At 47.6% G+C, this 24029-nt stretch overlaps 1 protein-coding gene across 4 annotated transcripts in view; it reads left to right on the top strand.

Annotated features, from left to right (window-relative positions):
- The window catches only part of LOC134095649 (transcription initiation factor TFIID subunit 4-like), a 102561-nt gene that overhangs the window by 31625 nt on the left and 46907 nt on the right, over positions 1-24029 (top strand). For all 4 annotated transcript variants that reach the window (XM_062549302.1, XM_062549301.1, XM_062549300.1 and 1 more), the window contains 5 exons: positions 4146-4221; positions 5592-5706; positions 11905-12074; positions 17695-17825; positions 20625-20750. In XM_062549302.1, coding sequence (XP_062405286.1) covers positions 4146-4221; positions 5592-5706; positions 11905-12074; positions 17695-17825; positions 20625-20750 — 618 coding nt within the window. The remainder of the gene's footprint in view (positions 1-4145; positions 4222-5591; positions 5707-11904; positions 12075-17694; positions 17826-20624; positions 20751-24029) is intronic.

The following is a 24029-nucleotide window of genomic DNA, read 5'->3' as shown; positions in this document are numbered from 1 at the left end:
CGATATTGTCTTAATGTCGAATATCACAATTTTCGCAATTGCGGTGTTTCCATTACATTCGGCTAACTAAATTAAAATCTCGTGTATTCTCGCGTGCTGTAAGTCATTAGGAGACATGGTGGTTATCAACATTACCCAGATTTACCGAGATTTGCACTAAATGCATTCAAATTGCCACCACGGCACGCTGATTATCAGTCATTAGGCTATAAGCCATCAGCGGAGGAGGCCTACGTTTTGGTGGGGCAGAAACATCAAATTAAAAATGACATATTTCACAGGAGTTTGTTGTAGTGTTGTAGGCCTATGCTTAAATCATGTCACAGCCATGTCAGTGGAATATTTCGTAGATCAGCCCAGTTTCTAAAACTAGAATCTAGAATCTAGATTTCTTTCAGCACCGTTCTCATCACATTAAACCAGCAAAGCATAGCAACGTTGTTGCTATGGGTAAACAAAACTAGTTGAGCGGTTGCGTAGCCTATGCAGCGTTTTTGAGAAAGTGTTGTCAGCGAGTTCACAGCTGTGGATTCAACATTTTAGAATGACACGAGCCACTTTTAATGAAAAAAATATTATTTTTTTACATTATTCTCCCGGTGCCACTTCCTGTCGACAGTCTTCTTCGTCGGTTTCGTTCCTCCAAACATCCGGTTGTTGGATCACGTGACTCGTCAGATGCGAAAAAAGTGTTTCCATTGCAGTTTTGCGAAATATACAAATTTCGATACGCTCGAAATACCACCTCACCCGAGCGCAAAAACTTTTTATCGAAACATGTGAGTTTTTTCGAAATGTGTGTGTTTCCATTAAGCACATTTCTTTTCGCAACTCTTAATTTGCGCAATTTAATGGTCAATGGAAACGCAGCTAGTGTGAAACATTAGTATTTGCTGACTGTGGTATTTGTAACGGTAGGTGTGTGTAGTCTGTGTGTGGTCTGTGGTCTCTGTTTTTCGTAAGAAACAGTGATGAGTGTGTTTGTGGAAGTGAGGACATGGCTATGTGCAAGGGGCGGTCGCAGGCTGTGCTAATACCATGTAATTACACCCTTATTACACCCCTGCTGCTCCCAGCGCATGGCTAGCTCATGCCGCGGTGACTCTTCCCGCTCAGTGAGTGAGGGGTGAGCCGAGGGGACGGAGCCGCCACCCCGGGCCTCCTGCCCAGCCTCCGCACTCCTCCTGCCTACGGAGAGAGCGCCAGCGCTGGGGGCACAGCCGGACAGGAGAGAGGGATGGAGAGAGGGAGAGGGAGGAGAGCTGGAGAGGAGAGAGGGAGATGGAGGAGAGCTGGAGAGGAGAGGGAGGAGAGGAGAGAGGGATGAAGAGCCGGACAGGAGAGAGGGATGGAGAGCTGGAGAGGAGAGAGGGAGATGGAGGAGAGCTGGAGAGGAGAGAGGGATGGTGAGAGAGGGAGGACCGCAGTAAAAAGGAGGGAGCAGGGCTGATGGGGGTGAAAGAGGCAGGAAAACGAGTGCATGGAAGATGGGCAGACGACAAGAAAAGAGAGTGGGTGAGTGGTAAAAGGAGATGCAGAGAGAACGGGAGCGAGCAAGCGATGGAGGGAGGGAGGGGGAATCGAGGTGGTCATGGCGCTCGGAGTGTCCTCTCCGTATGAGCCATTCGAGGTCTCGGTCCACTGCTGCGGTGTCGAGCGGCCAGGGGGCGCCTCTTCCCCTGCCAGGAGTGGGCAGTGCCGTCCAGCAGGCACATGTGCCCAGGCCACAGGGTCAGTGCAGGGAACTGGGTCAATTAGGATGAGAGCACAGAGCAGAGCAGGCAACAGAACTGGCTCACCACTCTCTCTGCCTGTCTGTCTCTCTTTCTGTCTGTCTGTCTGTCTGTCTGTCTGTCTATTTCTCTCTGTTTGTTTCTCTTCATCCATTCATCTCTGTAAGCATGTGCTAGTCCGTTTGTCTGTCTGTCTGTCTGTCCATCGCTCTCTCTCTCTCTCTCTCTCTCTCTCTCTCTCTCTCAGATTCAGAAAAATAGTACAATAGCATTACTGGTACAATTCATAAAATAAATAAAATACATATGTGTGTGTGGTGTGTGATTTGGGGGGGGGGGGGGGGGGGGGGCGGGGTATATGGGTTTCTGTGTGTGTGTGTGTGTGCACGTCACTCACTGTCCCTCAGCTTGTGGCATGTTGGAACATATTGGGCTGCAAGGTTTGCCTTGTCTCCTTCGCCCAGTAGTATTTTAAATTTTGATATGTAATTTAGCTCATTAAAATTAGGAATCTCTCTCTTTCTCTCTTTGTGGTGCAGCCTGTCCTTCTATGCTGTGTGGCCCCTCTCTTATTTTCTCCAGTGTGTATGTTTCCACTGCTCAGCCCAATCCTATTCACTACTCCCCAGCCTCCCCCCCCCCCTCTCGCGCTTCTTTTCTTCCTTTCTATCAGTCTCCCTCTCTGCTCCCTTGCTACCCCCCCCCCTCCCCTCCTCGCTCCTCTCTCTGACTCTGGCTGGCGCTGGTCATCAGACAGAGGTGATAAACTTTTGCCTGCGGTGTGAAAGGTGTCGCCGGCCCCATTCTCCCACCTGTGCCTCCCAGCCTCAGAATCCTCCTGCAGCTACCTGTAACCTACTCCCCCCCCCCCCCCCCCCCCCCTCCCCACCTTCTCTTTCAGTCACTGTGCTTCTCTACCTCATCTCTCTCACCCTTACCCCAAGCCCTTGGATGCCAAGGGTGTGGAACAAGGCCACAGTGTGTGCCTGTGTGCTTGTATGTGTTTGTGTGGTGCTGTCTGTGTGTGAATGCTTGTGCATGTATGTGAGTGTGTGTGTGTGTGTGTGTGTGTTGTTGTGTGTGTGTTTGTCTTTGTGTGAGTGTATGTTGGCGTGTGTGGTTATATGTGTGCTCAAGTAGGTGTGTGTGTCTTTATGTGAGTGTTTGTGTGTGTGTGTGTGTGTGTGTGTGTGTGTATATGTGTGTGGGGCTGTCAGGTCTGAGCATTAATGCAGTGTGTGTTGCGACCTGAAAAATGTGGCTGGAGGAGAAAGGGAGAGCTGGAGAGAGGGATGTGCAGGGGGAGGCAAACAGAGGGAATGGATGTGTGGCCCAGGGCCCTGCTGCAGGCCCCGCTCACACAAGGAAGGAAGGAAGCAAGCAGTTCTGTTAACAAAAGCCCCAGTACCCCCCCCCCCCCCCCACACACACACACACTGCACTCTTTCTCTTGCACACACACACACACACACACACACTGCACTGCACTCTTTCTCTTGCGCACACACACACACACACACACACACACTGCACTCTTTCTCTTGCGCGTGCACACACACACACACACAGCACACACACACACACACATACACACACACTAACAAACATGCAGACGTGCAGTCACACTCATACATACACTCTTGCCCACTTGTACACTCATAAATGCGTAACTACACACTCACACTTAGAATTGCATTGAACATGCATGCACACAAAAACACACACAGTTGGTTTCTACCACTCACACATACATACATACATGAGCAAAGACACCCACACGTGTGTGCACACGGAATGTACCAACTCATTAATGCATACAGTGGCATGTAAACACATACAAACAAGTGTGTTTACTCTCATGATCCCACAGGCATACCTGTGCATACAACCACTCCCAGTGTGCACACACACACACACACACACACACACACAGACACAAAACAACGACAACAACGACACGCACGCACACACACACACACACACACACCCACACACACACACACACACAGTCTCTGCTGAGTGTTTGCTTTCACTGACACTCAGTGCACTCAATAAATCACTCAGAAGGATTTCCTGAAAGTAGGGATTGAAAATGTGTTAGAAAAGTGTTATTAAGTGAAAGTAATCATTTTTGTGGCTTGTGCCATGTTTCCTCCTTGCTGTTATGCTCTAGTCTGTGCGATTCAGCTCAATTCAGTTTCATTCATGTGGTAATGATCTCAATAGTTTTTTTTTCTCTAACCTAAGCCTGAAGTGATCCTCTTTCTTTGTCTCTCTTCTTTGTCCCTCTCTCTCTCTCTCCCTCTCTCTCTCTCTCTCTCTCTCTCTCTCTCTCTCTCTCTCTCTCTCTCTCTCTCTCTCTCTCTCTCTCTCTCTCTCTCTCTCTCTCTCTCCCCCTGTCTCTCTCTGTAGGGTATCAAACGTGTGGGATGTCCTGGGGCCCAGGTGCGAATGCCCATGGTGATCACTCAGGCAGTTCGAGCGCCAGGTACGAGAGCCTGTTTAGAGAACAGTACCCTCCTGACTCCTGTATCACCTCTGAAGAACTCCCTTAGCAGAGCAGATGATCCCAGAACAGCCTGCATCCTCCCACATACAGTACAGTACAGCGCAGGCTGCTAAACAAATGGGCAGATGTGCCAAACTTATGGTGCATTATTTACGATGCCTCTACGGCTTTGCCCCCAGCTGATGTGCATGCAGACACAGTAACATCATGGGATCAACATGTGATGGCTGCCCTAGAGAACTGGAAAAGATGTTTACACTTTCAGCTTGGGCTGTCCACCCCTGATCCTTGGGTTACAGTGCAAAGTGGTGCCATTAGCTGTCGATTTCTTTTCATTTTTTTGCCAACTTGGGATTCTCCCTTGTTTTGTGCTGTAATTGGCGTTAATGAGTTACTGGCCCAGGTATTGGTTCTGTTCATAGTTGGGGCAAAAAACGTTGTCTTTTTTAAACTTCTGGACCGGAACTTTAGAGAAACGTTCTCTCGCTGTCTGAGGGAGTTCTATTCCCAGAGGGTTCTGTCCTGTGGCTTTCCTGTCATGAGTGTCAGGTGTGTGTGTGTGTGTGTTTGTGTGTATGTGTGTAACGCACGCTCACAAACATTCTGGTGCGTGCGTGCCAGAAAGCGTCCACCACCCCCCTGTCTGGCGAGTGGCCGCGGGCAGACTGTGCGAGCTCCGTGAGGGGTTGTTTTATGTCCTCAAAATTCAGATGCCGGGAAAAAAGAAAGGGAAGAGAGAGGAGAGAGGAGGGAGGAAAGAAAAAAAAAAACCTCTAAAAATACACATGCCACACGTGATGCCCGGCAGGCACGCGTAGAGAGAGAGAGAGAGAGCCTGCCTGCCTGTTAGAGACGCGAGCGCAGATCGAGAGTGGCAGTGCCCGTGCCCGTCAGGCGACACGTCCGCGAGCGCCTGCCGGCCGCTGAGGCACAGCACTATTGACAGGCCCGCGTCTCCGCGCGCTCTCTCTCCCCTCCACGTCTCTCTCCGCCCGGCCTGCCCGCCACCGCAGCCGACCTGGGGAGAGCCAGGCTCCTGCCCGCCCGCCGCCGCCAATGCGGCAGAGGAGGAGAGGGCGAGATGGCTGCGTGCGTGCGTGTGTGTGTGTGTGTGTGTGTGTGTGTGTGTGTGTGATGCCGTGAGGCGCGCAGGGAGCGGGGAAAGGTAGCTCGGCCTGCCGGCGCTTTGCATGCGGCGGCTTTTGACGGAGATGTGCGGGGACGTGTGGCGCTAACATTGATGTGTGTGTGTGTGTGTGTGTGTGTGTCTGCGTTTGTGTTTTGTGTGTGGGTGTGTGTATGTGCGTGTGTGTGTGTGTGTGTGTGTGTGTGTGTTTTGTATTTCCCAGGCGTGGCCGGGAAGGGACCAGTCAGCCAGACGGGGAAAAGTCCCCAGGGCTTCGCGGCGCAGCTCCCTGGGAACCAGAAAAACAAGCTCAACGACCCTGGAGGCGGATCTTTCAGGTACGCACACGACCAAAGAAAGGGCCGAGAGCGCCAGAGGAAGACGTCGGGGAGGGGGGGGGGGAGAAAGGACACAAAAAAGACACAAAAGACTGAGTGTGTTGTTCACTGAGGGGGAAACGGAGAAGAAGAAAGAGAGAGGGAGAGAGGGAATGAAGGAGAAAGGGGGTGAGGCGAGGGAGGAGTGTTGCTCTCAGCAGACACATGGGGGCAGTCTTCCACCGAGCTCCCGTAGATGACTGCAGGCTACACTCTCAGCCACGGCCACGAGTTTCAGTCCCACCGCCTGTCTGTTCCCGGCTCCTCATCGCTCTCGTTCTCTCCCTCTTTCTCTCTTTCTTTCTTTCTCTCTTTCTCTCTGTCTCACTCTCTCGCTCTGTCCCTTTCTCTCTGGATGTCACTGTCTGAAATGAAGTGTAGGATCACAAAAAAAAAGCGCCCCAGTTGGACAGGCCTTTGTCCAAACCTATAAGTCTGAAAAATAATATACTCACACTGCAGTGTACAGGCTAGACTGTGCTTTATATTCCAACCATCATTGTGTGTGTGTGTGTGTGTGTGTGTGTGTGTGTGTGTGTGTGTGTGTGTGTACATATGTGAGGGTAGATTGAGAGGTGGCAAGAGTGAGGCCATATGTTAGTCAGAAAAGGTAAAGAACCATGTATAGTATATGCAGAGTCTATGCATGTGTTGCAAATAGATGGAGCATAGTTAAGTAGTTGGGCTCTTACATGGATATATGTGTGTGATTTAAATGGGGAACAAATGTTTGTTTGTGGAGGGATTATATTGTGTGTGTGTGTGGGTGTGTGTATGTGTATATTGGGTGGGTCAAGCTGTGTGTGTGTGTGTGTGTGTGTGCCTGAGTGTTAGGTCGGCCACAGGGTTCATGGTAACTCTCTCTCTCTTTTTCCTCTCTTTCTCTCTTTCTCTCTTTCTCTCTCTCTCTGCCCCCCCCCCCCCACCCCCGCCTGTCTGTCTGTTTGGCCGGAGGGGTGAAAGGAGCTGCCGGAGGCCCTGATTGATAAACCAATAAATCTTTAGCAGCGTTGGTAATTAAGCTGTCAGGCCTGCTTGTTACTGACGACCTCTTCCCCCGCGGGCCATGCTGCTTTTCACTTTTCGCTTTTCGGTGGCCTCTCTGAGCACTGCCGACGACCCCGCCGCAGCCCTGACTTTCAGCTCCGCTTTTGAACCGCGCTCGAAAAAAAAGAGAAAAGCCACCGCTTTTTTAATGTCTCGCTGACCCCAGACCAGCCAAATCAGCATCCTTTAGAAAATCCAAACCGATAATTGGTTGGGTGGGTGTAGCTGAATGCGAGGTGCGTATTACGTGAGGGATTGCGAAATAGCTGTTGTGTGTCCCTCTCGGAGAAGTGGAAGGTGTGAAGCACTAATGTGAGTTGGCTGAGTGTCACACAAGCCTGTAGATCGGGCTGCAGTTGGCATCATTTAGAATGGGCACAGTAGCAAGTCAGTTTGACAGCTGATGACTTTGGTTGCATGTAATACCTTTAGAGTGATTTATAGATTGCAGCGTCGCTGTCACTGTTGTTCTCTGAGGGCTTCCCTTCCCGATTAGTTCACCCAGCCAGCTACATTACGGCTACTCCTGCAGACTGGTTATATTTCGTTGGTAGTGCTTTGATAAGAGTTGAGCTCCGTATTGTATGTAAAAACGGACTCTAATTTTATTGGCATGTTCATGTAGATTTGTGTCTCTTGTCTATGCTGAATCTTTCACTAGACAATTAAGGTTGGATGAGGCAGATGGGCTATTTTGCCCTCACTCCCTGAGCTGGTTCATGTGTATTTATGTGTTGTACTGGAGTGATTTGTATGGCATTGCATTTGCATGAGGTCCATTGGTTATCCACTTAAAAAAAAAACTAAACTCAACTAGAAATTACATTTTGGCTACCCATTTTACTTCAAAATGCCCTCCCTTCACTCCAACCTCACCCCCACCCCACACCACCCCACACCACAGCACCCCACCACATCCAGACATTCACTTCCCCCTCATACCCACGCTGGCTGGGCTTTCCCCATGCCCTGGGTGTCTTGTGCAGAGGATGTGAAAAGAGACAGAGAGACATGTCTGGACAGACTTCGTCTTTCCCATGATCCTCCTCTTCTCCCAACCCCCCCACCCCCCCCCCCTCGCCTCCCTCGGAGCCCTGAGCTGTGGAGGCCCTGGAGGTCCGCCTGCAGTCAGCACGCCAGCTCAGCTTAGGCGGCTTCGGCTGGGAAATCAAATTCAAAATATTCAAATTCAATTCAGCTCATTCAGTGAGTAATCTTTTGCTGAATTTCAATGGGCTCGATTCTAAATTTAATGTGAATTAATTTTCAAGAAATCGGCAGAATTGGAGTGGAAAACTATTGTAGTGGTTTCCAGCGAGCTGGTGTTAGGCACGTCTGGATGCTTTAGTGTATGGACGATACATTTGTGTGCATAAGCATATGTGCATGCTGAGGTGTGTGTGTGTGTGTGTGTGTGTGTGTTCATGTGTGTTGCTTGTTGAAGCCTGTAGCAAGGAGTGTAGGGACATGGTGGATGTGTTGAAGTAGGATTTTGATGCACTAGATCAGTTAAATAGCTTGTGGTATGGCAATGGTATAGACTATATCACTGCAATGACCAAGTCATTGATCACTGCTTTTGGCTATCCAAGTGGCTATCCGATGAGAATGGGTAACAGGTGTGTGTGTGTGTGTGTGTGGCTTAAGACTGTGTGTAGTGGTGTGTTTTTCAGGTGACTGGTGTGTGTGGTAGTGTGCGTTGGGTCCTCTGGTAATTTACAGTGTTCCACTTGTCCAGATTGAAAACTCTGGGGCCCATTTTGTGTGTGTGTGTGTGTGTGTGTGTATGTGTTTGCATGTGAGGTGAAGTGCATTAATAGACTATGTGTGGGATGGAGACCCCCCAGTCAGTGCTCACACAAATCCCATCTCACACACACACACACACACACACACACACACACACACACGCACACCATGGTTGGATCACTGAGGGGAGAGAGTGAGCTCACTGTTGGCACACCGCGCTCTCCTCACTAGCTCTACAGCCACCACAGCTGGTACTGGAAACACACACACACACACACACTCACACTCTCTCTTGCACACACACATTCACACACACAGAAGGATGAGAGAGAGATGGGATCAAAGAAGGGGAAAGAGAGAGGGACCGAAAGAGGGCAGAGAAGTGAGAGATAGATAGAGAGAGACAGAGAGACAGATAGTCGGAGAGAGGGAACAGGAGGAGAGAGGGGGCAGCTGTTTCCACTTAGCTCAGTAAACGGAGGCTGTGGCCACTCAGGGAAACCCACCAGCCCTGCAGTCTGACACAGACACACACACACACACACACACACACACATACACATACTGTAACTTTAACACACACACACACGCACACACACACACACACACACACACACACACACACACACACACACACACACACACACACACACACACACACACACACATACACACACACACACACACACACACAGATGTGTCCTTGCATATTTATTTGGACGTTGTTCAGTATTATATTTGATATTAAACAATAATAAACATCAATCACCAAAGCAGTATAGTATAATCTGTATGCATATGCTGTCACAGAGTTTCCCTCCGTTTCTGTCTATCTTTTTCTATGCCATTCTCTCTCTCTCTCTCCCTCTCCCCCTCTCCCTCTACTTTTCTCTTCCTTGTTTTTGCCTCTCATCACGGCCTAGTGTCAGGTTTCAGAGCCCGAGGCTATCTATCCGTGGAGGGCTGAGAAAATATGTAAAGTATTAGCCATGTATGTTACCATACAGTACACATACATTTATCCACCGCAAAATATGTCTTCTCTCTGGCATGACCGTGCACAATGGACAGTCACAGAGGGGAGAATGCATCACGGTCAACGAGTCCCTGAAACAATGCCCAGCAGTGGTGCAGGCAGAACACCAACCCAGAGTCTCAAATAAATCTGACTGTTTAGATTCAGTGTCTGTGTTCAGGCCATTCAGGTTTAGTGTTCTCTATTCATCACCGTTCAGATTCTTTGTTTTGATATGACTCCTAGTCAGGCTCATCGAATTGTCTAAAACTGTACAAATTACCACCGATTAGGCAGGCAGTGTTCAAACCAAAACTGTTGAAATTAAATGTTCGATCTATTTGTTTTTTCATGTCCTTCTCCCGAGTTTCCTGAATCACTGCAATTCTCTATAAACACTGTCCTCTGACTCACGAGTGGTCAGCTGGTCAAATAAGTCCCACAAGTCAACGATGGCAACATTTACAGTTACCACGGTGAGGATGAGGAGGATTATGTAAGCTTCCTCTGCCTGATGAAGAGCGGACGACGCCTGGCACAGCAGGTGTGATGCTCATTAGCAGTGAGTTGGGCGTGGGGAGGGGGTCGCCCCGTGGCACTGCCAACTCTCGGGGGTGGAGGTGCCCACTAATCCCCTCTGTCACCCCCCCACTGCCACGTCAAGACGGTTTCAGAGCACCGCACAGGACCAGCAGCAGGGGGCGTACACGTGTACGACTGCACACACACATGCACGCACGTACCACACAGAGTACACAAACACACACACACACACTCATGCACGCACGTATCACACGGAGTACACACACACACACACACACACACACACACACACACACACACACACACACACATACACACAGAGCCACATAAGTGCACACACACAAGTGTATCACAGAAACACACACACACACAGACACACGTACGCACACACGTGCACACGCACACAGCCACATAAGTATACACACACCATACATATACATAAGTGCGCACACACAAGCGTACCACAGAAACACACACACACCCACACTCTCTCTCGTTCCAGGGTGCGATCGCAGGTGCCTACAGCCATCAGTTCACATAGATGTACTCCAACCCGTACTTTTTTGCAGACACATATGCGCGCCCAGCCGTTCAGAGGCGCGCACACAAACACATGTGTACTGTAGGTAGCATCAGGTCAACGCCGCGCTCTACCGCTTTGTTCTGCGTTGCCCAGGGTGCAGTCAGTGCAATCTTCAGAACAGCATAAATACCTCAGAGTGAGGCAACGGCAGATATAGGCACAGGAAAAAAAATAAATAAATAAAAAAAAGACAGAGACAGACCCCTGCATGTGTGCGGAAGAATGCGTTCACAGGAAGCCCGCGTTGAATTAATCAGGCCGCCGACGCCACGGCACGGCACACCGGAGAGGAGGGACCCGGCGAGCACCCGCAGCTGTCAATCAAGCGCTTTCACCCTCCAGCTCCGCCTCCTTTCAGGCAGCAGCAGAAGCAGGTTCTTGGCTGATGGGTGACTGTGATGTATTAATCATCCGCTTCAGCCTTTTGATATTTTATGAAGAACGCTGAACATTTCCCACCCTGCGCCAGTGCTGGAGTGGCTGCTGCTCTGCTCGGGAGTTCTCCCCCGTATCAAACAGCCGTTCCCAACAGCCAGCTAATCTCGCTGTGGAGGTTGCCTCTCTGGTAGCCCGAGGGCATATGCTGTTGCTCTGGAAACATGCATGACCATGACTATGACCTGCTTTTTCCCCTGGTTGATTAGGTTTTGGGACATTAGTGTGTGTGTGTGTGCGTGTATGTGTGTGAGAGAGAGAGAGGGAGATAAAGATAGAGATAGAGATAGAGGGAGCATCCAAGGGTGTTGTATTTTCACATATTTTTTTACTGACATTAGTTTAGGAGGTGAAACAAACTACAAGAGGCTCGTTTGAAAAGTTTTCTCCAGCGCCTGGGACCTGGTGTTGGTCATGTTACTTCACACTTGTGGAAAAACTGTACTGTAGGTCTGAAGCAGCCAATCACAAACTCCCATCTGGATGCGGCTTATTCCAGTATATTTGCAGACAGAATGTTAATGTTTCACTCCATGTCGGGTGGTATTATGTTTAGGATTATTCCGGAGTGGGAATGGAGTGTGTGTGTGAATGAAGTTAATCTTTACTGATGTAAAATGAAGTTCAGCGTGCGGTAAAGGTAACTGAGGTAAATTGAATTGGAAGTCCACTTCTTCTGTAATGAGGCCTGGAGAGCAGGGGGAGGGAGGTTTGTTGATACCTCGGGTCAGGCCCAAAGATGCCGGCTAACGAGTCTCTTATCTGTGTGTGTTTTTGCGCTTTCCAGGGACGATGACGACATCAACGACGTGGCCTCCATGGCCGGGGTGAACCTGAACGAGGAGAGCGCCCGTATCCTAGCAACGAACTCGGACCTGGTGGGCACGCAGATTCGCTCGTGTAAGGACGAGGCCTTCCTGCCCACAGGCCTGCTGCACAGACGCATTTTAGACACGGGTAAGCTTGCCCTCTGCGTCCGCGCCCAGCAGTATAGCACACTGTAATATACCATGCCACTCACCCCAGGACACACTTAAGCACCACACCACATCACTCAAGTCATCACTATGTAGCGCTCTATAGCATCATCTGGCAAACACATACAATATACAGAAGCCGCTGTTGCACTGCAGAGCATGTTGGCATGCTATGGTCAACACTGTACGGCACTACGACATCAGAATTATGCTAATAGAGGTATGTTTGCCACATCTTACATTATATTACGGAACAGTGTACACACCAAACACATTGCATTTTAATGTGTCTTGTTGTTAATACATGAATCCTGTCATCACTGTACTGCCCAAAGCAATAAGCAAACCCCCCTCTCCAAGACCTTCTGGATGAAGGTAGTATCAATCTAGCTAATAACCAGCTAGCATTTGCTTGATAACATGACAAATTTGAGTGATGCAAGTGTCTTCTTAGTGTGTATCTTTGTAACAGGCATAAAAGAGTTGTCATGAGAATCCACTAGAAGTACTGACACCAAAGGCTAGTAAATTAAGCAGTAGTTCTGCTAAAGCTAACTACAAAGAGATTTATCTGGGTTATGATGTGGTTTCAATACTAAAATACAAATTTTCTTTTTTGGGTCCTAAAGGCCAGTTGTGTTTATCAAATGTGCCTATAGGCAATTGCACATGAATATTTTCAGGCTAAAAGAAAACATAATTATAGTAAATGCTGTATATGTATTTATATATAGCATGGCCTCTCTAAAAGCCTTTGACCTATGTATCACACGAGTTAGTGTATAATGCACACTAACACTATCATAGCCATTACCTTCCTTACTGTGGCCATATGTATGTGGCACGACTGCATTTGGGTCAGCTTACGCAAAGCTGTTTAGATCTATAATGTGACAATTAAATGAATTGTTAAAAATTAAATCATATGCCCTGCAGAGTTCCAAATCATTTTTTTTTTTTTGCACTGTGCAGATCTCAAAACTTTCTCTGCATCAGAATGTAGGCCAGTTTTTCCAGCGCCCGAGGGGAAGAAAGCTATCTTCTGACTCCTTGTGTGTGTGTGTGTGTGTGTGTGTGCGCGCGCGCGCTCTCGCACGCACACACGGCTTTGTACATGTGTGTGTGTGTGAGCATCCACGGGTGTTGTATTTTCACGTATTGTTTTCACTGCCATTTGTAGTGTCATCACTTAAGAGGCGGTTTGATTTACTCGGAGCCCTCTCCCCACGCTGGCCCTGGTGTAAATGCGCTGCACTTAACAGTTCTTTCACCTCCACTAATGAATTCTTCAGTGGCTGTCTGAACTCCGGAGACCCCAGGCCCTGGCATAAATACTTTATGGGGTGGCTGTTTGAAGGCTGCTTGTCAGATTGTCCTGTGGACTAAGAGAAGGCTGTTTTCTGCTACAGGACTCTTTTTCCCCCCCTTCTCTCCCCCTCTTCCCCTCTCTGCTCCCTCCTCCACCCCCCACCCCCCACCCCAATATCATCATACCCTTCTGCTCAGCTGAATTTTTTTGGGCACGGCCTAACCAACCTGCTTTTCTCTCTCAAGATGTATTTAAAACACCAGGCTCTGTCACAAGCCCCAGATGTTGATGTGTTTCTGTTGTGTGTGTGTGTGTGTGTTTGTGTGTGTGAGTGGGGAAGGGGGGGGGGGGATCTAAGGGTGCTCAGCCATGTATGCGCATGGGAGCATCGCACTGTGCTGAAAAAATGGTCAAGATTGTCTGGAGTGTTTGATGAGTGTGTGTGTGTGTGTGTGTGTTCACTGTCTTAAGGGACTTTGGGAGGACTCGGGAGGAAATTTCTCAAATTGACAATTTCTGAGAACAGTGAGGGGAAATATGCAACATTTTAGGCATTTGCATTTTTGCAATTCTGGCTTCCAAATCCTCAATAAGTCATGCTTCTTCCCCTGCCGCACTTGTCGTAATTACCAGACAAACTGCTTTAAATAACACCCACCTGAAGGTGTCCACTTCTGTCAAGCCTCCCCCTCTCTCCCTCTCTCTCTCTCTCTCTCTCTCTCTTTCTGCCTGCTCTCCCTGGATCTCAATTAAATCTCTGCAGTCCTGTTCCACACAGCCCCGCGGGTCCTTGCTGTTGTGTCCCACCTCTCAGCCTCTCAGTCTGGCTGTGATCCGGCTGCAGTCAGCACCTCTCCGCTTTAGAGACCCACGTCACTGGGGGCCCCAGTGCCATGTGTGTGCATATGGGGGGGGGGGGGGGGGGGGGGGTGATGTAGCCAGGGGATGAGGTGGGGCCCCCTGCTGGCGAATGGCAGTTGTGCGGGGCCGTGGTGGCAGTGATGGGTCCGGGGCGCGTTCCCGGCTGACAGCTGACCAGGGGAGGTGCCCCGGCCTGCCACGTCGGTTCAGCCTCGTCGCCACGGCCCGGCATCACCCTGGTCCTCCACCCGCTCCAGGCCGCACAGGTCCGAATAACACGGTCCTGTTGCCAGCAGACTCACTGGCCTCCACTGGCCAGCACATGTGGGCACACATGCACAGATGCACACAATGATGTTAGTGGTAATGTTTTCATGGGAGGTGTGAGGTGCTTTTGGACTGATGGTTCATTTGCTTGCTTCTTCCTTTCTTTTCTTCTTTCTTTCTCTCTTCCTCTCTTTCTTTCTTTTCTCCTCTTTTTGTCTTTTATCTACGTTTTTTTCCTCCACCTGTCTTTCTATCTTTCTCAGTTTTCTGCCTAAGTGCCTCTTTATTTCCTCACCCCCTGCTGTGCATCTTGTAGTCCAGTCCCTCAAGCTTAGGGTGTTCTTAAGCACAGAGTGATACTGAAACACACACACACACACACACACACACACACACACACACACACACACACACACACACACACACACAAACACACAAACACACAAACACACACACACACACACACACACTCTCACTCACATACCGAGAGAGAGAGAGAGAGAAAGAGACACACACACACATACACACACACACAGAGCTAAATCTGAGGGGAACTGCTGCTTCTGCTGCTGTTTGAACACGACTCCACACTCCTGACAGAGACTCCTCTCCCTGGATCAGGAGCTCAGCTGGATCGGTCCTCTCAGACTTAAACCCACGGTGCTCTCCGGCCTCTCAGGACCGGGTCTGCAGAGAATCCCCCATCTCAAGGGGACGACCCTCGGAGGGAGACCCCCCGTCACAGAGTGCTGGCTTTGCGGAGGCGTATCATTCTACAAGGCTCGCTGGGCCTCTGTGGAGTTTTGGGGCTGAGATGGGCGTTTTCAGGGTTCAGCTTGTAAGACTATAACCCCTAGGTCACTTGAATTAGTAAACATGTGGGATTACAGTGATAGTTTATCATTGAGTATTTCAGATGTTTCTTTTGTTTTGTATTAGAAAGGTGTAAATGCAGTGTTTGTCAGTACACTGCTTGTGTTTAAAAGTGCAGACAAGGTAATATCATGAAACAGTCATCATTCCATTATATTACTTTAGATTTGGCTGACGCCTTTTAACCAAAGTGACTCCTAGTCCTAACATGGTGAACTACAATTAAGTACAAGAGTATGATAAGTACAAGTTAGTGCATCAGTGAGTGCTATTTGCATACAGTCAAGTGTCAGTTCTAGTAATAAGTGCTAGAATTAGCCAGGCTAGTTGTAAGTAGTGCTACAAGAGGAGATATTCTCTGAAGAGCTGACAGTGGCTGAAGATCAGGGTGTCCTGCCTGTCTGCAGAAAGAAAGAAAGTATACAGTACATGTCAGAACTCAACTGTTACTCTGTTGTGTGCTTACAAAACAAAGGATTAATAGATACACGCCTTTTTAGCTACCTTTGCAAAGGTTATTTTGTTTTGGGTATGCGTCTGTCTGTTTGTCATCAGGATTTTGCAGAAACTACCAAAACAGTTTTCATGAAAAGTGTAGCGTGGGCCAAGAATGCACTCATTTCATTCTGGAGCAGATTCAAATCACTGGGCAGATCCACAAAGTCTGTTAGTTTGGTTAACATTGACAGTTTGTGCATTTGGCCTCGGTGGAGGTGCCCTTCTTGTTGTTTCTTCCTTTTTTTCCCTGTTTAGTTTTTAAACTAAGTTTCCGTGTGTGTGTGTGTGTGTGTGTGTGTGTGTGTGTGTGTGTGTGTGTGTGTGTGTGTGTGTGTGTGTGTGTGTGTGTGTGTGTGTGTGTGTGTGTGTGTGTGTGTGTGTGTGTGTGTGTGTGTGTGTGTGTGTGTGTGTGTGTACGTGTGTACGTGTGTGTACGTGTGTGTACGTGTGTGTACGTGTGTGTGCGTGTGTGCGTGTGTTTCGTCTGTGTTAAAGTATTAGGGTGCGAGTAGTTTTGGCAGAGGTAAGTATAGTCTAATGTTGAACGTATGGCCGCCCGTATGGATACAGTACAGCAGTGTGGGCCAGCTGCATGAACCTACACACTCCCATTAGTACAAATTGGGAGAATGTCTCCACCACAGAGCTGTGCTTACTTTGGCACAGGCCATGAATTCCTATTCACTGAACCAATGTTTCTCTCTCTCTCTCTCTCTCTCTCTCTCTCTCTCTCTCTCTCTCTCTCACTCACGGCCTTAGTTTTTTTAAGTCCTCGTGTGGAGCGAGATGGCAGCTCTTTCGGAGTTTCACATTTTCCCCGTTTCTTTTTGTGGGCCACGCACCGTGTTTTTGTATTTTCACACACTAATTATCTAGTTTTTAACAATCCCCATCCTTTCAAGCTGTTGGAGGAGAGGAAGAAGTATATGTATTGTACGGCTGATTTAAATAATTGGTGTGGTTTACTTAAAAGAGAGCCAGGGAAAGAATTATGTTAATGGCAAATTAAAAAAGGGAAGAAATAACAGATCTGTAACCTAACCAAATTCCATCCTCCGCACGGGAACTTTAGTGAGTGGATTGCTGGGAGGAAGCCTAATTATCCTTTAAAGGAAGGTGGTCAATGCCGTTTGCACACATGAAAGGGAGCCCAGAGTCTTTTTTCTTAGTCTGTTTTTCCTTTTCTTTCGTGCGCTCATTTCGCCTTCTCGACGGTATCTCTCTGCCTTGCGGATGGGCGACCTCTGCATTACAACAGCGTTGTTTTTGTGTCGTGTGTTTGTGTGTTAGAGGGCAGCGTGGTATGTCTAGATCAATGTGCCAAAAAGCTCTCTGGCCCTCGGTAGTCCTTCAGTTCAAAACCCTCCATCTGTCCGGAGAATATCTGCTCTTCTACCATGAAGTCTGTTTGTAGTGCATTGGTTTACTCCTTTTAGCAAGCCTTCTAATCATCTCCAAGTGTTTCGTCTGGTGTCTGGGTAGTCGATTGTTCTTAATAATGCTTCTGATCTGTCTGATAAGGCATCTGGTCAAGTGGTCAGCTTTTTGACTGGTTGTTTTTGAGTATAATTATATTGTTGGTGCTTCTTAGCTCTGATTGCTTCTCTGTCTATTGTTACATCACCAGTGTACACTGGGAAGGACCTTAGTCTTAGACATCTTGTGTTTCTCACTGGCTTCTCTTTGTGTGAGTTTCTTCACTAGCTTCTCCCAGTCTCTCTCACTGATTGTGTCTTTCCACATTAGTTTGACCATGTGCTCTCTCTCTCTCCTCTCCTCTTGTTTCCTGCAGCTAAGAGGTTTGGGGTGACAGAAGTGCCCCTGGAAGCGGTCAACTTTATCGCCCACGCCACGCAGTCGCGCCTTCGAACCGTGCTGGAGAAGGTGTCCGCCATCGCTCAGCACCGCATGGACACCTGCAAAGTAAGACAAACCTGCCGCATTAGTTTGCATTAACTTGGCCTACATCATCCTCGATGAGAACAACTGCCTATAATGGCTTTATGACTCATCATCATCAATGCAGCGATATTTTAAAATACAACGACCACTGTTATTTCATAATGTCTAATTCATAATGTCTAATTCAAACAGAGAAAGAGACCAGTCAAAAATGTTTAGCCAGAATACTGTAGAACAGTTTGTTAGCTAGTTAGGCAAGCCAGAAAATGAAGGAACTGCTTTGAGTATATTGCTATAGGCCTAAAAAAAAATGCACTTTATGGACAAAGTATCAGGACGCTTGCTATGACGTCCAGAAGAACTTCAATGACATCCCGTTCTAAATCCTTAGGCATTAAGGATTTAGAATGGGATGTCATCGCAGTTTTTAAAGCAGCTATAACAGGGATGTCATTGACGTTTTTAAGGCAGCTATAACAGCTTCCACTCATCTGGGAAGGTTTTACGCAAGATTTTGGAGGCTCTGTGGGAATTTTTCCCCCATTCATCCAGAAAAGTATGTGTAAGGCCAAGCACTGATGTTGGACACGAAGGCCTGGCTCGCAGTGTCTGTTCAAACATGAAAAAGAATAATAAATTCATTGAACATGATCCTTCTTTAAAAAAAAAAAAAATCATATTACGCCAACTCCAACATTCACTTACACAGATAGAGTCAGCGACTGTCTGTCTTTCACATGCGTACATACAAGGGATGCGCTGATTGTGAAATGTCTTTGTTTACTTCATTTTTGTTGTTAATCATACCCTTTAGTGGCAAACATTCATTAAAAAAACAAACATTTCCCATATTCATTGCAAAAACCATATTCATTACAAGATGTTCATTACAAAAAAACATGTTCAAGTCTTTCAGGCCTTTATTGCACCATTTCTGAATGCCCCGGTCTGCACATTGCACAACATTTAACTAGTGCAGACTGGATGGAACATAACAGATAAACATAAGCAGACCGCTATCGGTAGGTAAATGTCATAAGTTTGCTGTTAGCCAGTATCAGTCTACAAAGCCGATATCAACCAATACGGATGTTGGGCTAATATATACGTGCATCTCAAACACTTATGCATATATGCATTTATGAGACAGGAGGCACTTAAGTGCTCATTTCCATACATACAAACAAGTTGCGCTAAAAAAAAAAGTTTATTCTCGCTCTGTTTGAGCAACTTTACTTCTATCAGATGTTTATTCACAGTGCAAATGTGTGTATGGTTGTAGTTCTTATCCAAATGTTTTTAAGTGTGCCATATCCCTGTGGACTTTCAGAGAGAGATGGTGCATACCACTAATACAGTAACCTCAGAAGACCTAAGCAGAGCTTTAGAATCAGAAATTGCATGCACCTTACAACTTAACCACACGTACCTGTCACGCAGTAGTTGATGGGCGACCTCGGATTTGTGACATTTGCACGTCAATAAATCAAAAAAGCCTTCCTGTTTGACAATTTCAAACGTGAGTTTACCCATATTATGATGTTTACTCACAAATAACCCCTAGTGCGCATACTGTAGCGACAGTGCATCATCATCGACAACAACAACAACAACAACAGCATGAGCAGCTTTTAAGTGATGGGCGTGTGCTTGTTTGGGATAGGAAGCCAACTGTCTCTTTCCTGCCAAACGCTACTAAGATATTGGAACTTTTGAAAGGCTTTTGTTTTCCCTCGCTTGTCTGCTGTGACTTGTGGGTAGGACAGGGTACCAGCGCGCTCTGGCCGCCCCTAACGTCTTTTGTCTCTTCTCTCTTTCTTTCTCTTTCTTTCTTCTTCCTCCTCCTTTTCTTCTCCCCCCTCCTCTTGTCTTTTTGTGGTTTGAAAATGAGGCGAGTTGGAAGCGTGGTAGGTAGGTGCGGAGCACTGTCTCTGTGTGTGTGTGTCGACATCAGCGAAAAAACACACCAGCGTCCTGAAAGAGCGCGCCACGTTCAACGCACTACAAAGGAGGGAGCCGAGACTTAGAAGTCACCTTGCCACACACACACACACACACACACACACTCACTCACACACAGTGTGCTACAGATCCACACACTGGTATGCCCTGTCACAAATGGGTATGTAGTAACACACACACACACAGACACACACACAGACACACACACAGACACACACACAGACACACACACAGACACACACACAGACACACACACACACACACACAGTGCAAGAGAAAGATGAACTCAAAGATGGAGATGGATAGACTGTGGGGAAAGAAGTGGAAGCTCTTAGAAATAAACACCAATGATGCCATTCAACTTTCTCAAGACCTGAAACTTTAATGCCGCTCATATTTTATTTGTGTTGTTGTTTGTCTTTTAACGCTTGTCACCACAGTGAAATATAATGTGTTTGATGTTGTTATGAAGGGCACCTAAGCTGTTTATCCTATTTATTGTTGACACACAAGTAGAGTTTACCGCAAATGTTTATTAACTTGTTTTTCTACATCTCTGTCTCTCCACTTTCCTTTGTGCTCCCCTCATCCTCTTCTCTCCATTTTTTTTCACTCTCCTTTTCTCTGTTCATCTTGATCCTGCTTTTTCTCTTCTACCCCTTTTACATTTCCTTCTTTCTTCCTCCTCTTTCTGGTCTTCATGTTTTCTTTCTTTTTTTGCCCTTGGATCCTTTTTATGCTTTGTTCCTCTTCTTCAATCTATCAATTTACAATTTTTCATTCTCTCTCTGCCTCTCTCCTTTCCCCCCTCTCTCTCTCCCTCTATCTATCTATCCATCTATCTATCTCTTATCACAGGATGAGGAGTGGTATGAGCAGTCGACAGACGTACGGTCACAGCTGAAGTTTTTCGAGCAGCTTGAGAGGATTGAGAAGCAGAGGAAGGATGAGCAGGAGAGAGAGATTCTCCTCAAAGCAGCCAAAGTGAGTCCCAGGCCACTGTTTTGCGATAAAAACATATTTTTTATATATTTTGTCACTTTGGATTAAAGTTCATATTTTCATTCATTGAATTGACTTTGCATATCAATAGTACATGTCTGCATTGAACGCTGGAAGATACCATCATACCCCATTTCTACATGTCTAAATTGGCACCCTGACAAACTTGTGAGGTGTGTGTGTGTGTGTGTGTGTGTGTGTGTATGTGTGTGTGTGTGTGTGTGTGTGAGTGTGTAAGAATGACCTGAACGAGCTGAGCAGAAGTCTGCAGGCCTCTGCTTCACTGTAAGTGCTGAAGCCGGAGCATTAGGTTAGGACTCAATCACGACTGCGGACCGAGAGGAGGCGGACTCTGCAAGTGTCCCCTGGGGTCCTTAGAGACAGCCAGACAAGGCGGCGGGGCTGCCCATTGTGTGCCTGAGATGGGATGTGAGAGCGTTCAGCCCTCAGCAGAAGGACCCTGCCAGTACTGCTGATATCATGGACATAACAAGGGCTTGGCATCCAGCATTTTACAAGTGTTACAGCCCAGACAGCAGTTCAGTCAGCATGTTGCTAAACTGACAGTGTAAATTGATATTCACTCTCAACATTCAAACCCCTCTATGTCAGATTAGATTTTTTTGTTAAGACAATTCCTGTGTTTCTTGCCATTCAGTGAAAGTGCAGCTCGTATAGCCCTCTTCATATCATGTATCCTCCAGTAAGCAGGCTTAACAGAAGGGATAGAGTAACTATAGCGGTGTGGTCCGTAGCAGACCTCTAGGTGTCTTTACATTAAGAGTTGGACCTCAGATGCCCAGGACCACATCCACATTGTGTGTGTGTGTGTGTGTGTGTGTGTGTGTGTGTTTGTGTCTGAACAAGGGTGGGTGTGTGTTGCCCATAGGCAGACATCCACCCGTTGGAGAAGAGCGAGTAGCTGACTTCATTAATTCATTCCCTGCTGGAGCGGCGGTGGTGCCGTTAAGCAGCTCCTCTCCGCGTTAATGGCGTTATTATGATGTTAGAGCGCCCGCACTGGCTCCGGGGAAAGGCCACTCCCTCTCACCTGGGGCGCCCAACAGCCCCGTCGACCCCATTGACTTTGGCCCGGGAGATGACCCTGATTTATGGAGCCAAACACCGGCTTCCTCTCAGAGACCTGCTCCTAATGGCAGTGATGAGGAGTGTGTGTGAGTGTGTGTGCGTGCGTGCATTGGCTGCCTAATACAGTATATTGTTTCTTGAGTTTATACTGTAGTCATCGCAATAGTTAAGCAACACTTGCACGGATCTCGTTTTCCATGACTAATCTTTCAGAAACATAGAATCACGCTGAGTCAACAACTGTATTAAGATACCTCCAAATTCCCCCTCCAAAATCATCACATTAATGTTCAAGAAAGAATGGCTCACACTCCAAATAAAGTCTTCTGACTTAAAAGTCGTTTTTCATTTTTGTATTTTACTGTACACGGTCCTTAAAAAGGCATGCAACTCATTCTAGAATTATAATTTTTTTTCAAAATTGAGCTATTCAAGTCACCTGGTGAAAAAAATCTGGCACATTTTGATGTGTTTATATTATAGAAAACAATATTGCTTTGTCATTTTTTTCCAATACCGTGCAGTCCTAGCGTGTGCAAGGTCGCATGGATGGGTGTGTTGCAAATTAATGTCCCACCAGATTCCTCAGTTTATACTTAATCAGATTTGTTTAGATATGTAAGAGAGAGACAGATTTGGAGAACCCTGAGCCATGACACACAGACACACACACACACACACACGCACACACACACACACACACACACACTCACACACACACAGATGTCTGAGGATCGGAACAGATTGCTCTCTGTTTAAAAAGGGGGATGGACCTTTCTGTTACCTCTCTCACCATAGACACCGTATTCAGTGCAGTAGTAGAATCATCCTGGGGACACACACACTGGTAGACACCCCACCCAACCCCCCCCCCATGTTGAAGGCACCAGGGACATGTCTAACCATCCTCCCTGGTGGCCACCCTGGCAGGCGCAGGATCAGCTTGACCCCTAAAACGCGACCGGCGAAGAAATAATTCCTCCTCCTCTTCCTCCTCCTCCTCCCTCCTCCCTGCTCCGTCCATTTCAAACATGACTCAAGACTCCAGGGACGCGGCAGCGAAAAACAGCAGGCCAGAGGCCAAACGCATTAGTCCTGCTGGAGATACCGGCCAGTGCGTGAACCGCCTGATATATTTAAAGCCAATTATCCACGAGAAGGGCAGAGGGACTGCCTATGTTGATTAGCCAGGGAGAGGGGGGCGAGAGAGAGAGAGAGAGAGATGCTGAGAGAGATGGAGCAAAGTGAGAGACAGAGAGGGAGAGGTAGTGAGAGAGAGAGAGGGATGGAAAGAGAGCACGTGCCGAAAAGTGGACCGAAGGCGAGGCCGTTTGCATAGGCAGGAGACCATTACAGAGGCGCTGTGCAATTAAAATGCTGTTCACCGTTAGCCTGCACTCTCGCTAACACACACGGCGCTTCAGCACTGTGGCGTGCAGTCGATAGCACAGGCAGAGGGGGGTGCCGTTAGACACAGATTTTCAGGGAAAACAAACACTCTCACACATACACACACATACTTCTCTCACATACACACACACACACACACAGTTGTGCTCCAAGTTGCACACATGTGTACTCGCTTACTTATTCCTTTTTACGCACACTTGCAACCTCTTTCTTGTACACTCATAAGTACGCATTCACCTTATTTCTCTTTTGCACCCATTTGCAGTCTTTCTCCCTCTTTCTCTCTCTATTTCTCTCTCTCTCTCCCCCTCTCTCTCTCTTTCTCTCTCTCTCACACACACATACACACACACACACACACACACACACAGATGCCTGTACAGAGCACCGAATCTATCTTAAGGGGGTGCATTAGGCATGACTCATGCTGTTGGCAGTCCATCACAGGCCTGTCCATCTGCAGTGCATTCTCAAACACTACACAGATGCTTTGCCTGTGTCACTGAGGATGATGTGGGATGTGTGTGTGTGTGTGTGTGTGTGTGTGTGTGTGTGTGTGTGTGTGTGTGTGTGGATGTCTTCATCCATGTTTTGTACCTGAGCTCTAGCTTTTATCTACAATGGATTAAAAGTAACATGAGAGAATAATGATGGGCCATCCAAATGCTACGTGCCTTTCAAGCTTGTACCATAAAATCGGTCTTAATACGTTAATCTTTCAGCAAAGTTGCACAAAACAAAGCTGCAGCCTCACCAAAGGAC

This window comes from Sardina pilchardus, chromosome 11, assembly GCF_963854185.1.
Source record: "Sardina pilchardus chromosome 11, fSarPil1.1, whole genome shotgun sequence".
Taxonomy (NCBI): Eukaryota; Metazoa; Chordata; class Actinopteri; order Clupeiformes; family Clupeidae; genus Sardina; species Sardina pilchardus.
This window is presented reverse-complemented; position numbering and strand designations above follow the sequence as displayed.